This window comes from Chiloscyllium plagiosum, chromosome 30 (genome assembly GCF_004010195.1).
Source record: "Chiloscyllium plagiosum isolate BGI_BamShark_2017 chromosome 30, ASM401019v2, whole genome shotgun sequence".
Taxonomy (NCBI): Eukaryota; Metazoa; Chordata; class Chondrichthyes; order Orectolobiformes; family Hemiscylliidae; genus Chiloscyllium; species Chiloscyllium plagiosum.
This window is the reverse complement of record NC_057739.1, coordinates 3,870,476-3,887,196: the sequence shown is the minus strand read 5'-3', so window position 1 is coordinate 3,887,196 and position 16,721 is coordinate 3,870,476. Positions and strand designations below refer to the sequence as shown.

At 41.0% G+C, this 16,721-nt stretch overlaps 1 protein-coding gene across 3 annotated transcripts in view; it reads right to left on the bottom strand.

Annotated features, from left to right (window-relative positions):
- Window positions 1–16,721, bottom strand: part of LOC122564717 (lectin BRA-3-like) — a 122,940-nt gene that overhangs the window by 30,822 nt on the left and 75,397 nt on the right. For 2 of the 3 annotated variants that reach the window (XM_043719840.1, XM_043719839.1), the window contains exons 5-7: window positions 16,028–16,249; window positions 7,161–7,250; window positions 5,233–5,322 (exon numbers count right to left, since the gene is read on the bottom strand). In XM_043719840.1, coding sequence (XP_043575775.1) covers window positions 5,233–5,322; window positions 7,161–7,250; window positions 16,028–16,249 — 402 coding nt within the window. The remainder of the gene's footprint in view (window positions 1–5,232; window positions 5,323–7,160; window positions 7,251–16,027; window positions 16,250–16,721) is intronic. The other variant, XM_043719841.1, reaches the window with a different exon arrangement.

Below are 16,721 nucleotides of genomic sequence, written 5' to 3'. Positions count from 1 at the left end.
AGACAAGGTGGGGGGAGGGGAAATGAGGAAACTGGTGAAATCCAAGTTCATCCCTTGTGGTTGGAGGGTTCCTAGGCGGAAGATGAGGCGCTCTTCCTCCAACCGTCGTTTTGTTGTGGTCTGGCGATGGAGGAGTCCAAAGACCTGCACATCTTTGGTGGAGTGGGAGGGGGAATTGAAATGTTGAGCCACAGGGTGGTTGGGTTGGTTGGTCCGGGTGTCCCAGAGGTGTTCTCTGAAACGCTCCGCAAGTAGCCGGCCTGTCTCCCCAATATAGAGGAGGCCACATCGGGTGCAGAGGATGCAATAGATGATGTGTGTGGGGAGGTGCAGGTGAATCTGTTGTGGATATGGAAGATTCCTTTGGGGCCTTGGAGGGAGGTGAGGGGGGAGGTGTAGGTGCAAGACTTTGTACACCCCAGTCCAACACCGGCATCTCCAAATCAAGAATACTGAATGGCTTGGACAGAGTGGACCTTGGGAAGATGTTTCCATTGGCAGGAGAGAAAAGGACTTGAGGGCACAGCCTAACAGTAATGGGAAGACCCTATTAACGAAACTTCTTTCGCCAGACAGTGTTGAATCTGTGGAATTCATTGCCAAGGAAGGCTGTGGAGGCCAGATTATTGAGTATTCTTAAAACAGAGATGGATCAGGAGAAAGTTTTAGGTTGCCAAGAAGATCTAAGGTTACAGGGAGAAAGCGGGAAAATGGGGTTGAAAAACTTATCAACCATAACTGAAATATGGAGCAGACTCGATGGGCCAAATGGCCGAATTTCTGCTCCTATGTCTTATGGTCTTATGCTGAGTTTCAATGGAGCACTGCAGCAAACATGAGGCAGAGATGTTGGCCAGGGAACATGGTGCAGGCCATAGGGAGCTCACGGTCATTTTTGCAGACAGGATATAGGTGTATTGCAAAGTCTAGTCTGCATTTTGTCTCCCAAATGGAGGGCAGACATCATTGTGAGCAGCAAATACAGTAGACAATTAAATGCTGGTTGGTCAGCGATGCCCACATCCCATAAAAAATGAATTTATAAAAAAAGACAAGACTGAGTGAAGTGCAAGTAAATAGCTGCATCAATTGAGAAGTATGTCTAGGACCTCAGACAGAGAGGAGGGAGTAAGTAGTCAAAAAGTGTGGTGCTGGAAAAGCACAGCAGTCAGGCAGCATTCGAGAAGCAGGAGAGTCAACGTTTCGGGCATAAACCCTTCGTCAAGGAGGAAGTAACTGGACAGGTGTTATACCTTCTCTGATTTGCAAGTTAAGGAGCCTGATGAGCTTTTCCAGCAATTTCTGATTTTATTTCTGATTTCCAGCATCCACAGTTTTTGTCTTAAAACCTCAACTTTAGGGACAGGAAATCTACCATACCTACATGTGACTCCATACCCTCAATAATGTTATTGAATCAACTGGTGTCAAGGGGTGGCATGGTGGCTCAGTGGTTAGCACTGCTGCCTCACAGCACCAGGGACCTGGGTTCAATTCCATTCTTGACCGACTGCATGGAGTTTACACAATCTCCTCCGTGTCTGCATGGGTTTCCTCCCATAATCCAAAGATATGCAGGTTAGGTGGATTGGCAATGCCCATAGTGCCCAGGGATGTGTAGGCTAGGTGCATTAGCCATGGGAATTGCCGGGTTACAGGATAGGGGTAGGTCAGAATGGGCTGCTCTTCAAAGGGTCAATGTGGACTCGACTGGCTATATGGCCTGCTTTTCCACTTAGGGATTCTATGAAGGAATGGGCATTAAATGTTGGAGTTGCCAGCAATACAATATTCCATGAACAAATAAACAAAAGAAAACAGATACCGGTCCAAGTCTTGCAATCAAAAGCAGAACTGAACTACTTTTCTTACTTCATGAAACAATATATTTACTCATCAAAATTAGTTACAGAGTCATCGAGATGTACAGCACGAATATACACCCTTCGGTTCAACTTGTCCATGCCGACCAGACATCCCAACCTAATCTAGTTGCACTTGCCAGCACCTGGCCCATATCCCTTCAAATCCTTCCTATTTATAAACCCATCCAGGTGCCTTTTAAATGCTGCAATTGTACTAGCCTCCACCACTTCCTGTGGCACTTCCTCTACACGTTCCACCCTCTGCGTGAAAACATTGCCCCTTAGGTCTCTTTTATATCTTTCCCCTCTCACCCTGAACCAATGCCGTCTAATGCTGGATTCCTCCACCCCAGGAAAAAGACTTTGTCCACTTATCCCTATCCATGCCCTTCATGACTTTATAAACCTCTATCAGGTCACCCCTCAGCCTCCGACGCTCCAGAGAAAACAGCCACAGCTGATTCAACCTCTCCCTATAGTACAAATCCATCAACCCTAGCAACATCCTTGTAAATGTTTTCTGAACCCTTTCAAGTTACACATCCTTCCGATTGTAAGGAGACCAGAATTGCACGCAATATTCCAAAAGTGGCCTAGCCAATATCCTGTACAGCTGCAAATGACCTTCCAATTCCTGTACTCAATACTCTGACCAATAAAGGAAAGCATACCAAACGCCTTCTTCACTATCCTAGCTACCTGCGACTCCACTTTCAAGGAGCTATGAACCTGCACTCCAAGTTTTTTTGTTCAGCAACACTCCCTAGGACCTTACAATTAAGTGTATAAGTCCTGCTAAGATTTGCTTTCCCAAAATGCAGCACCTTGCATTTATCTAAATTAAATTCCATCTACCATTCCTCAGCCCATTGGCCCATCTGATCAAGATCCTGTTGTAATCTGAGGTAATCTTCTTTGCTGTCCACTGCACCTCCAATTTTGGTGTCATCTTCAAACTTACTAACTGCATCTCTTATGCTCACATCCAAATTATTTATGTAAATGACAAAAAGTAGTGTACCCAGCACCGATCCTTGTGGCACTCCACTGGTCACAGGCCTCCAGTCTGAAAAATAACCCTCCACCACCACCCTCTGTCTTCTACCTTTGAGCCGGTTCTGTATCCAAATGGCTAGTTCTCCCTGTATTCCATGAGATCTAACCTTGCTAACCACTCTCCCATGGGGAACCTTGTCAAACGCCATATAGATCGCATCTACCACTCTGCCCTCATCAATTCTCTTTGTTATGTCTTCAAAAAACTCAATCAAGTTAGTGAGACATGATTTCCCACTCACAAAGCCATGTTGACTATCCCTAATCAGTGCTTGCCTTTCCAAAACAAGTACATTCTGTCTCTCAGGATTCCCTCCAACAACTTGCTCACCACCGATGTTAGGCTCACTGGTCTATAGTTCCCTGGCTTGTCCTTACCACCTTTCTTAAATATAAATTACCATGCCTTTAGTAACTTATATTTAGACAAATTATACAATTCGTAAGTCATATAAACCATTCCACATGGAACAGTGGATGAGAAAACCATGCTTCCTCTTGTGGATGAGTTTAGAAATATTGGACAGTGTTTTCAGGGGTCAACCTTTTAGGACTGAGATGAGGAGAATTAAGATTTCACTGAGGGAAGTGTGAATTTGGAGCTCTGTCTCAGAAGCTGATGACAATAGGATTGTTGAACACTTTTACGGCAGAGGTAGATACATTTTTGATACACAAGGGATTTATTATCTTTGGCAAGAAATATGAATGAGAAATTTGAAATGCACATAAATGCACATTCATGATCTTATTGAAAGGTGAGTGGTTTTGAGGGGATGAATGGTCTACATCTGCTTTTATTTTATATGTTCATAGGTACTATTTGGTCAAATGCAATGGGTATAGCCAATAATTATAGCCTGTTAAGCAATAAAATATTAATAATTAAATATAATGTTATGGTCTGGTTAGGAAACATTAAATTTTAAAAAAAGTTAAATCTCCCAAAAATTAATTTTAAGAATTACTCCATAAGATCTCATGTTTTCAATGATAGAACTTTATTGCACAAGACATATTCAAGGAAAATACTGCTAACTTGAAATCATATTTTGTACTTTTACACCTGAATATGTGAATAGGACACTTCTTGTTCTACTTTTTAATCTACCCAAAAGTTCCCCAATACCTTACAGGATCATTTGTACTCCTTCACTTCACCTGAGATCAAGCCATGGTGTATTATGGTTCTCCAGAATTCACTCAGATTCTCTTCAGTATTTCTACATTATTCAAATATTAGATTTCTTGAGATCTTTCCACTTAGAAGAGATGGTGGCATAATGGTATTGTCATCGGTCTAGTAATCCAAAGGCTCCGGTTATAGTTTAAGAGATTAGGACTAACATGTTGCCTTTTTCCAATGTGATGAGAGGTATCAGGATTATTTGCATAATAAGGAAAGGGTACTACTTCATGCATGCACACTTATTGTATTCAGTATAATGGATCAAACTTACTTTATTTCTGATGGATTTTACCAACCACATTTTCATGAATGATATTACAACAGATGGATTAAACCAAACAAATGCATTCTTTGTTTTTGAAATTATACAACTTGAGCAAGTTCCATTCTAAATTTTTTCTTATATATCCAAAATGTGCTGGAATTTCTTTTGTCTTATCTATTTAATAAGTTAGTTCTATGTGGAAATAAAGATCATTTTAAACAGAATAGAAATGAAATAGGGGATAGACACTAGTTCTTGGTGCAAAATACCATCAAGTGACAATCATGGCTGAAAATCTAAGCTACAGTGTGTTGGTCATATCTTTTCAATGCACACACTGTCAGTGATGCTCGGTCAACAATCCTACTAAATAATCTCTATTTTACAATTAACTTTCTTTTACATTCATAAGCATGACATTTATGTTCAAATGTGGTGATTAGATAAATGAAATAAAAACATTTTCCTTGGGTAGTGCTAGTAGTTACCTTCTATGACTTTTCATTATTCTTGGCATATCATTAATCGATTTATGTTAAATAAAAATTAAATGCCTGAAGTGCTGGATTTCTACCTGCCTTCATTAGCACTTAACCTGTTGTAAACTATGAAAGTTATCTGAAAGAGAGGCTGAAAGCTTATGCAGAAAAAGCAGGATTGGAGGGAACAGACAATGTTGTAATATGAGCCACAAAAATGCAATCAGATCAATATTGTAAAATGGCAAACTTCAGAGAAATTAGTTTGCTTGGCCTTGTAATTAAGATGCAGAGGATTGAGACCAAGAGAGGTGTCATTTTTGTTTTCCATGATACACCAAGGTTTTTAGACATGGAACTACGTAATGGAGTACTAACCTGGACAAATTGGGATACACTTGCCACAATCTGTGCCATCTTTCTTCGTAACACAGTAGTTCTTGCAGGCATCCACAGAAATACCACATACTATAACAAAAGAAGGATATATATTGATCAAAACCATGAAGAATTTTCATTAATTCTAAATATCACCACCTGGAAAAGTCAACGGAAATGTAGAGTAATAGGGTAGGAGAATGGGTCTGGGTGGGATACTCTTCGAAGTGTCGCGTGGACTTGTTGGGCCAAATGGCTTGTGTTCTAAAAAAAAAGTATTTTATGAGTTATAGAGTGTTTTATGGAACACATGGTATGGCACTCATGGCTTGGAAATAAAAAAGATATTAGGACCTATACCCCCTAAAATGTACTCCTTAAATGATGGAAAATTTTCGGTCCCCATAACCATTGTTTACCACCTGAGGATTAAATAAAACCTGGCAGTATTTAAGTGTCAAGTAAAATATTTCATTAGCTCGATGAAATTTTCTAAGAATTAGAAGTACTTGAAATAGGACACCATCAACCCCTGTATAACACTATTTCAAGAGCATAATTTCCGTATTAAAGAGATGTTAAATAATTTAGTTCATTTAGCTCTCTGGACATCTTTGGTAGGGACATTTGTGCAATACACCTTATCTTTGATACTAGCCTCCAAACTTACAGAGAATCCTTTCTGAGCTGTAAAGTTTTAAGTTTCATAGCTCAAGGAAACCTCGTGTGCCTGTCCTCTTGATGTCCCTGGTAAAGTAAAATTAATGGGAAGTGTCATCCTTAGAATCTCTAAAATACCTGATAAATGTACACACCTTAATTACCTACTTTCTTTTGGGGGCTATATGGTCTGGCAACATTACATTTAAATTACATCCTTCAATTAAATGTGTATAGCATGTGCAGGCTATTATCCATGGCTGATTTTGTTTTTCTATTTGAACATTTCCTGGCTATGAAATATAAAAGGTGGTAGATTGGCAGCACTTGATCAGGAGAATGAGTAGTGGTAAATTTGTCGTATTCCCAGAAGATCACTAGGCTGCTCACTCATTAGAGAGAGACAACTGGTGGTAAGTTTAACCTGAGGGTCACCACACTTCAGGCAAGGGGCAAGGTTGAGAAGTTAGGACCTTTGTGGTGACCTCAACTAGTGTGGGAACTGAACCTATGCTGTTGGCATCACTCTGCTTTGCAAACCAGGAACCCAACCAACTTAGCAAGCCAACATTAGTGACATGATGTGTTATCAAGTATCAGAAACTTTAAAAGGAATTCCAATTCTTCACTTTTGAAGAATTAGGTTTGGAATTCACTCAAAATCCATTCCATCATGGAACGCTTCAATAACTGTTCTCATCCTTAAGTTCACTTTCCTTTCCTGGGATTGTGCTCCCCTAGATTCTGGAAATAGCATCCCAGCACCTACTCATGAATGCAATTCCAGACTGCCTGTAGACAGCTGGTTTCACCAACATTGTACTTCTTGGGGTTTCTCCAGGCTCCAGTGTTTTTCAGCTGCACCAGGCAAATACTATTTATGTGAGTTTCTTCACTCCTACTCTCACCACTGAATTATTAATCATATTCATGTATCTTTGACCCCCACAGCTAGCAGGGCTTTTCCTGAGCCCTAATGTTGAGTCTGCTACACCTATTAAAAACTTTGGAACTAAGCTCTGCCATGTTTCCTAGACAGGACTGAATGTAGTACCATTGGAATAGTTAAACACCCTGTTTCTGGAATGTTACTTTATTCACAGATTGCTGGCTTACAGAGTACATACAGATACTGAAAAAATGTTACCACAAATATTTAAGAGAATAAAAGCTTTAATTAGTGATATTTTGTGATGAAAGTTTTGCAATTTTCACCAACTATTTAGAGTACAGTGTTTGTTCAACTAGAAAAAGGTTATCAATCATACCTTCAGTGAAGGAAGTCTGCATAACACCAGTGCAATCACACAGTTGATCTTCAAAGCCACATTTTGATGCAGGAAAATTAGAAACACACACTTTAAAGAAATTAGAATTCATTTAAAAAAAAGGATTAGAACATTAAACAAAAGCTGCAACTTTTCTACAATAACTCGATACAGAAGGTTGATCAGCAGTAAATGGAATTCAATCCAGGTAAGTGTCAAGTTACTTGCTTTCAAAGTATTCAGCAATCCTAAAGCAATCGATTTTAAAACAGTTCTTTTCTCATTTCAGTCTACAATTAAAAATAAAGAAAAAAATAAAAAGACACAGTCTTTACCTTATCTGGTCTGGCCTATATCCAACTCCAGACACATAACAGTTTAGCTGACTTTAGAATATCCTCTCAATTGGGCTAGCAAAGCTACTGTGCCAAAAATCACCATAGGGACTAAATCAAGAAATGAAACCAGAAAAACTAGCTAGCAGTAACCTAGGTAGTTGAAGCAACAATGGCACACTCCGTCACTCTTTCAAAATCCTGTTTGCTAACATCTGTGGTTTATACCAAATTGGGAGAGCTGTGCCAGTTACTCAAACAACAGACTGGCATAAACATAATCATATTTTACAGACTCCACCATCATCATCCCTAAATATGTCCTGTTCCACAAGCAGAGGTGGCAGCAGCGTGCTAGACAGTCAGGAGCAAATTACTTTGGGAGCCCTCAACATTGATTTCATACATCATGAAGGAGTCACCTTGCTGATTACCACCTTAATGCCTCTGCCCCAGCTCCTCAAGTAATGAATCAATAGTTCTGTACATTGAGTGCAATTGAAAGAAGCACTGACAGTGACAAGGGCTCAGAATGTACTCTAGGTAGTTGGATTCAATGTTATCACCAAAAGTAGCTTGCTTAAGACCGAAAGGGTAGAACTAATACCACAGCTTAAGAAGATTGCAAAACATTGGTAGATGAGGACATATCTGCAGAAATTCCCCAACTCCCCATCAAAGATAATTGTGGACTCTCACCTTGAGGCAGAAATCAAGGCCACCATTAAACGTGAAGAATGGAAAAACTACAAGAGTGGATGGGATTCCAGTTGAAATTTTCAAACTTGGAGGAGCAGAACTTACCCATCATTCCTATCAACTATTGCTGAAAATCTGGTATATAAAAAGAAATCCCTGTCAACCTCAGGAAGGCTGCCAGTGCCACCATCTTCAAGAAAAGAAACAAAGTGGACTGTGTGGACTACTGAGGAATCTCCCTTTTCTCTCCCTCTGGGAAAATCAATGCCCAAATTCTTGAGGGTGACTTATCCCAGTCTCTGAAGAAATCCTCCTGGAAAGCCAATGTAGCCTCTGATCAAATTGTGGAACTATGGACATGATTTTCACTGCTCAACAACCATAACAGAAATGCTAGGAAGAATACCAACCACTCTATATGGCCAAAATTAATCTGACCAAGGTTTTTGATTCAGTCAATAGGAAAGTGCTACAGAAGGCAAGTTGATCAGAGAAATTCATCAACATCTCTCAGTGACGGTAATATGACAGAATCTTTTGAGGTCAAGACAAGAGTCAAGAGGGATGTGTCATTCCTCTCACCATTTTCTCTGCCTTCATTATCATCATTCTTCATTTTGTCAAGAACAAGTTTTCCTGAGGTGAGAACATCGTCTGCAGTATGGATAGAAAACCTTTTCAACCTTAAATGTTTGAAATTCAAGAAAAGGAAACACTGATATTGCTTGTGGAACTTCATTATGCAGATGACAATGTCATCTTTACTCTCTTGGAAGAGAATCTGAACACCTTTGCAGAAACACTGAAATACCTGAGAACCACTTAGGTACTCAACCTCAAAAAGGCCCAAGTGCATTAGCAAACCATCCCAGAGCAAACCATTAAAATCAATGAAGAAATGCAATATTGATGTAAATGTGAGGGAGATCCTTGTTCAGAAGGAACTGACTTCAAGGAAGTTCCTGTATGAAGGGATACAATTCTTTAAGTACATCCATGGCAAGAGGAAAGTACTAAAAGGGAACATGAGAAAGAAATGCCAGTGATCCCAAGGCCAAGGCCAATTCCACCCCCAGGAAATATCTACCAAATTTGTGGTCAGAGATGTGGCTCCAGGATTGGGCTCACATTCATGAAAGGACCCATAGATTCCATGACCAGTGACTCGGAATTTCTTAGGTGGACAATCATACTCATTAAAGAGCAATTGCTGCCATCTCTGACAACAACTGCTACCTGACATATATTACATCTCACAGGTTTCAAATAGCACTTTTTAAGAACTGGTCAATTTATTCAATTCCAAAATTATGTGGCATTGTAGGCATAATGGACAAAGAAATTTGCCTCCATTGCTGGATGCCCTCAAGCCCTACAGTATCAAGGTACTCATGTGGATATCAAGGAACCAAGTGATCTTTCATGCCCTCAATGTTCAACTAGCCTGTGACTACAAAATGTGTGCACTCTCTTTCCTTTCAGATATTTTGACTCCTTGATTTTCTGACAGTCCAGGGTGCCACTCTTCATGTCACCTCCCAAATTCTGCGATGAATTCTAGGTGATAATGGTTACTCTGTAAAGTAATGGCTATTCACCCCTTTGCATATTCCTGAGATGGAGCTACATGTGCCCTACAACTGAAGGGATCTGCTTGCAGGGATCATCATCAAGCAGACCATCAGGAATCTGAGAACACGGTTCTGGTGCCTAAACTAGTTGGGTGTAGCATGCTCAACAATGGTTTTGCACATTGTAGTGGTCTTCTGCATTCTCCACAACATGAACCTCCACAAGGGCATGGACTTTATAAGGGCGAAATGCTAAATTGACAAGGTGCAAAAGAGAAAAGGGAGGAATTGAATGCAGAAGAGGAGGAAGATGCAGAAAACAGAAATGTCTCAGCTAGCCAGAGATAGTCTTGTGATAATGTCATCAATGTGAGGGATAAACTGATCTAGCCAGGTATTAGATTAGATTAGATTACTTTATAGTGTGGAAACAGGCCCTTCGGCCCAACAAGCCCACACCGACCCGCCGAAGCGCAACCCACCCATACCCCTACCCCTACCCCTACATTTACCCCTTACCTACCACTACGGGCAATTTAGCATGGCCAATTCACCTGACTTGCACATCTTTGGACTGTGGGAGGAAACCGGAGCACCCGGAGGAAACCCACTCAGACACGGGGAGAACGTGCAAACTCCACACAGTCAGTCGCCTGAGGCGGGAATTGAATCCGGGTCTCTGGCGCTGCGAGGCAGCAGTGCTAACCACTGTGCCACCATGCCGCCCAAAGGTATTAATTGACCTTTTACAACCCAAAAGACAATATGATCTGAAATACATTGTGCTGCCTGTAAGAACATTTTCATTGAAGATGCAGCCAGGAATGGATCTACTTTTACTGGCAATAAATGAAGAATGTCTGTCTAGTTGTTTCATCATCTCTGTTTAATTACCCTCTTTCATTCTTGACCAATTCTACATAGTGATCCCTATATGACCTCTGATGTGGCAGAGGGAATCACCTTTCTACATTTGTGATTTAAACACATATAGCAATTGTTCCATTCAAGAGGTGCCCATGGGGCAATTCGAAAGGCTCCTGTACGAATTATATTGCAGGTAAAGCATCTCTGTGTTCTGTTGCAACTCAGCATTTGGTATACTGTCAGATGGAGGACAGAGGAGTTTGCCTCTTTAACCTATACAGTAAATTGCAGATTCTGTTCATCCTCTCCACCAGGGATGACCATCTTGTTTTACATGATATAATCATGGTCAGCCACCATGGCAATCTCCATTGATCCTTCCTCCAAGGTGGTCAAGGTGTAGGTTTGTCACAGCTGAGATCCTCGCTATCACGGATGCCAGTGTTCACTCAACTGAGCCAACTATGTAATATCAAGAAATGGCTGTAGGCAGCAAAGGCTATGGGTGCTGACAACAGTCCAAACATATTATAGAACATGTGCTTCAGAATTAGCCACATGTTCCAACACAGCTCTAGAATGGAATCTGTCCAGCAAAGTGGAAAATTGTTCAGGTATCTCCTAACCACAAAACACTGAACAAAACCAACGTAGGCAAATACTGCCCCTTCAGTTATCCCATCAGCAGTGATGGAAGGCGTCACTGGCTGTGTTAGTAAGCAGTACTTCCTCAGCAATAATCTGCTTACTGACACACAGTTTGGATTCAGCCAAAGCTGATCAGTTCTCGACCGCATTACAGCCTTTTATCAAAAACCTGGACAAGAGGTGAGATGAGAACAATTGTCCTGAATATGTAGCAGCATTTCACTGAGTGTGGCATCAAAGAACTCCAGCACAAATTAAGTCAATGAGAATCGAGATGAAAACTCTCCACTGATTAAAGTCATACCGAGCAGAAAGGAAGATAGTACGAAGGGCAGCACGGCGGCTCAGTGGATAGCACTGCTGCCTTACAGCCCCAGGAACCTGGGCTGATTCCAGCCTCAGGCAACTGTCTGTGTGGAGCTTGCACATTCTCCCCACGTCTACATGGGTTTCCTCCGGGTGCTCTGGTTTCCTCCCACAGTCAAAAGATGTGCAGGTTAGCTGAATTGGCCATGCTAAATGATTCCAGCCTCAGGCAACTGTCTGTGTGGAGCTTGCACATTCTCCCCACGTCTACATGGGTTTCCTCCGGGTGCTCTGATTTCCTCTCACAGTCAAAAGATGTGCAGGTTAGCTGAATTGGCCATGCTAAATTGCTCATAGTGTTCAGGGATGTGTGGGTTAGGCACATTAGTCAGGGGGAATGTAGAGTAATAGGGTAGGTGAATGGGTCTGGGTGGGTTACTCTTCGGAGGTTTAGATTAGATTAGGTCAGATTCCCTACAGTGTGGAAACAGGCCCCACAGCCTAACAAGTCCACACCGACCCTCTGAAGAGTAACCCACCCAGACCCATTTCCCTTTGACTAATACATCTAACACTATGGGCAATTTGGCATAGCCAATTCACTTGACCTGCACATCTTTGGACTGTGGGAGGTAACCAGAGCACCTGGAGGAAACCCACGCAGACACAGGGAGAATGTGCAAGCTCCACATAGCCCGAGGCTGGAATCAACCCACGTCCCTGGCGCTGTGAGGCAGCAGTGCTTACCACTGAGCCATGCTGCCCTTTGTACTGCTCTTTGTACTATCTTACTTTTTACTGGGTATGGGTTGGTATGGACTTGTTGGGCCAAATGGCCTGTTTCTACAATGTAGAGATTCTAGGATTCTATGATGACTATTGAAAGTCAATCATCTCAGTTACTAGATATCAATAGAGGAGTTCCTAAAACTAAGATTGGAAACCAAAACCTCTGGGGAGACTGATACTATTTGAAACTATATAAAAAGGGACAAAGCAATAAGAGCTCAGATGATGATTCTAGTGGTGCAGTTCAAGCAGATTGAAAAAGATAGCTCTTGATCCAGAAGCTGAGAAAATACAGTTGCTGTTTCTGGTTTCGTGAATTGAAGATAACATTAGTGGACCTATGCCATCCAAACCACTGTAAAGAACACTGAGGAGGTTCTACAGCTGTGTGTCATTTTTGGTGAAGTCCTTGTGCATGGAACTAGATTGGTTGTGTACTGCAAGTGGCTGGGGATCAGGTTAAATTCTAGAAGGCAAGGAACTGAAATTCTTTGAGGGGAAGACAGAGAGAAGAAACTTTGTTACTGATATTGATGACAAGTACATTGTTTGGAGTGTTGACTCCTTTGCAAGATAAGTCTTAATGGTACCTGACATTTAATGTATCCCTTATAGTTTGCAATCGATTGCAATTTAGCTGTTAATTCATATTTACCTAATATTGATTCTGAGTTTTAAAGAACTGGTGGCTATCTATTATATTGTTTCCTATTCACTTTGTTTGATCCAGGTATAGTAAAAATTCTTTAAAACCATGGATCTTAGGGCTTCTGTCTTTCTATAAATAATTGAGAATTTGGATTTTTTTTTAAACAAATGCTACTGGTCTCAACTGAAATTGTAATACTTCCCTCCAAGAATTATGGTAGAATTCATTTTGTCCTCAACTTCTACCCAACTTGCTTCTGTATTCAATGGGTCATTCTCCATAATTTCTGGCAGTTGCAGTGCGATGCCGCTATCAAACATATTTTCCTCCCCTCTCCACTTTCAGCATTGTGAAAGAGCCGTCCTCCCTGGGAAACCCTGATCTATTCCTCAGTCATTCTCAATACTTAATCCCTCTCCTATCGTACCTTTTGTCGCAAGCGCAGTAGATGTAACATGTTGCCTTTTTTCCTCCTGTCTTCTCACCACCCACTGTCTGAAACATACCTTCAAAGTACAATGTAACTTCATTTATTTCTTTTAATATAGAGTATCCACTGTTTACGATGTGACCTCAACATTGAAGATCTCAGGTCGAAACTGGGTCATCATTTAATGGAACACATCCATTTAGACTGCAAGCATAACGCTGAACTTCCTGATGCTCGACATTTCACTCTTCCATCTTGTTCCCACTCAGAGCTTTCACTTCTTAGTCCGCAATACTGTTGTAGTGAAGTTCAACACAAGCTTGAGGAACAGTACCTCATCTTTAGATTGAACATTCTATACCCATCTGGAGTCAACTGTGAATTCAACCACTTTAGACTCGAACCTTTGAATTCATTCTGTTCTGTGTTGGTTTGGTCTCATCATGTTCTTTCTTTATCCTTTCATACTGCACGCAAATGGCTGATATATAACTACTTACATCTTATGTGGACATAACCATATTAGTTTTTGAACCATGAAACATTTAGTCAGTTAATTTCACCTCTACCCTGCCTTCTACCTTACAAATCGCCTCTTTTGTTCTTCTTGCTACTTTCTCCTTCTACCAATTCTAATAATTTCTAACATTGCTCAGATTAAATGATAGGTCATTTATCTAAATTGTTTCCTCTGGATACCATGCGACCTGTTTAGTATTTCAATCATTTTCTGTTTTTATTATGCATATTGAATATGACAGATACATTTGACAATCAGAATTGGCAAAATCAAAATTAGATTACCAGATGTGGCACATTGTCTAGGTTGGAGAGTCTGTTTGTGATTTATATTCTTTTCAATAAATTAGAACGTCAATGGAAAAGGAAATGAAAATTACTGCAAAAGAAGGAAACTGAATTAGATGACATTATTCATGTCATCTGGAGTTACTCATTCTAAAGCTGAGGAAATGGATCTGCCAAGGTTTTTACTGCAGGTATCAAATACATCGCCCAAAACCTTTGAGGTTATTTTAATTAGATACATAATGGACCCCGATGATGAAATTGGGACCTACCTACAGCATTCATTATTAATCTTTCTGCCAATCTGTCCAGTAAGGAAATGATCAGGGTAAAAATATGAGTTTACTTTTTTTTCTTAAGTTATTTCCTTATCGAGCTGGAAGTGCAGCAGTGATCAAGGAGATGCAAGCGTGATTTACCAGGTTCTACATGGAAATCATAACTGTCCACTCCCACACTTTTAGCTCTCCCTTGATAATGATGGCACCAGAAGATGGCCTGGCATATAATCCTGAACTTGGTTGAGGTCTTTCTCTGATGGCACAGTTTGATGCCATCATGTGTATTGAAAGTGAGTAAATATTCAAAGTTTGTGAGAAGATTTGTAGCTCGGGTGCTCGTTGTTATGGTTCTGTTCGCCAAGCTGGAAATTTGTGTTGCAGACGTTTCGTCCCCTGTCTAGGTCACATCCTCAGTGCTTGGGAGCCTTCTGTGAAGCGCTTCTGTGAGGTTTCCTCCGGCATTTATAGTGGATTGTCTCTGCCACTTCCGGTTGTCAGTTCCAGCTGTCCGCTGCAGTGGTCGGTATATTGGGTCCAGGTCGATGTGCTTATTGATTGAATCTGTCGATGTGTACTATGCCTCTAGGAATTCCCTGGCTTTTCTCGGTTTGGCTTGTCCTATAATAGTAGTGTTGTCCCAGTCGAACTCATGTTGCTTGTCATCTGCGTGTGTGGCCACAACATACTGCAGTACACCAGAACTACAAAAAGAGGAAGAAGAACACCTCTACAATGTATTCACCGCACAATTTCATAAACAGATGCCTAAGGGAAAGACAACGGAACGAGGACATGCCACAACCCAAAGGACTAGCCACGCTACCATACATCAAGAGCATTTCCGAACTGGCAGCCAGACTACTACAACCACTAGGACTCATAACAGCACAGAAACCAACAGCCACTCTCAGACAACAACTCACCAGGATGAAGGACCCGATACCCAGCATGAGCAAAATCAATGTGGTGTACAAAATCCCATGCAAGGACTGCACAAAACACTACATAGGACAAACAGGAAGACAGCTAACGATCCGCATCCATGAACACCAACTAGCCATGAAACGACACGACCAGCTATCCTGAGTAGCCACACATGCAGATAACAAGCAACATGAGTCCACTGCAACGGACAGCTGGAACTGACAACCAGAAGCGGCAGAGATAAACTACTATAAATGCCAGAGGAAACATCACAGAAGCGCTTCACAGGAGGCTCCCAAGCACTGAGGATGTCACCTAGACAGGGGACGAAACGTCTGCAACACAAATTCCCAGCTCGGCGAACATAACCACAACAATGAGTGAATATGGCAGACAATTCTAGATAAAGCCAGTGAGTTAAACGGCTTCTCATTTCTGCAGTAGTCAGGATATTTAAACTGCCAAAAATTAGTCCAAGTTTAAAAAGAAGTCTCTGTACACTCTTATGTGCTGACTAACTTGAAACTAAGGTGTATTTAAATCTAAATCATTTGGCCTTACCTGATGGAATATAGATGTTGGAAACAGGGTTGTGCTTAAGTATTGGTGAAGAATGTAGAATATAGAAAACATGTGGAGCATCAGTCTCCAGAACTGCCTTGCAAGCAATCCCTCGCTGCAAACAGGTGATTTTGGCTTCAGCTAAAGTTGGTCTTGAATCGTAAGAATAAGGTGGTTTGGAAATTAGTCCCCTCTTCTCCTCTTTCAGAAACCAGTCCATAACTAAACCAAATAATGTAAACAATAAAGGAATAAAACTGATCACCTGTTGACTGACTGGAACATTATTTTCTTAATGCATACTGTTCCTCAAGGTTTGATTTTCATTCAGGGTCAAATTTTCATTAACAAGTTGTAAGTTTGCTTGCTGAGCTGGTTCGTTTGTTTTCAGATGTTTTGTCACCATGCTCGGTAACATCATCAGTGAACTTGTAATGAGACCTATGATTTGGAGATGTCTGTGTTGGACTGGGATGTACAAAGTTAAAAATCACACAACATCAAGTTATAGTCCAACAGGTTTAATTGGAAGCACTAGCTTTCAGAGTGCCACTCCTTCAAAAGATGGGGAGTTTTGCTAAACAGAGACGTTGGAGTGCAGGTTCATAGCTCCTTGAAAGTGGAGTCGCAGGTAGATAGGATAGTGAAGAAGGCATTTGGTATGCTTTCCTTTATTGGTCAGAGTATTGAGTAC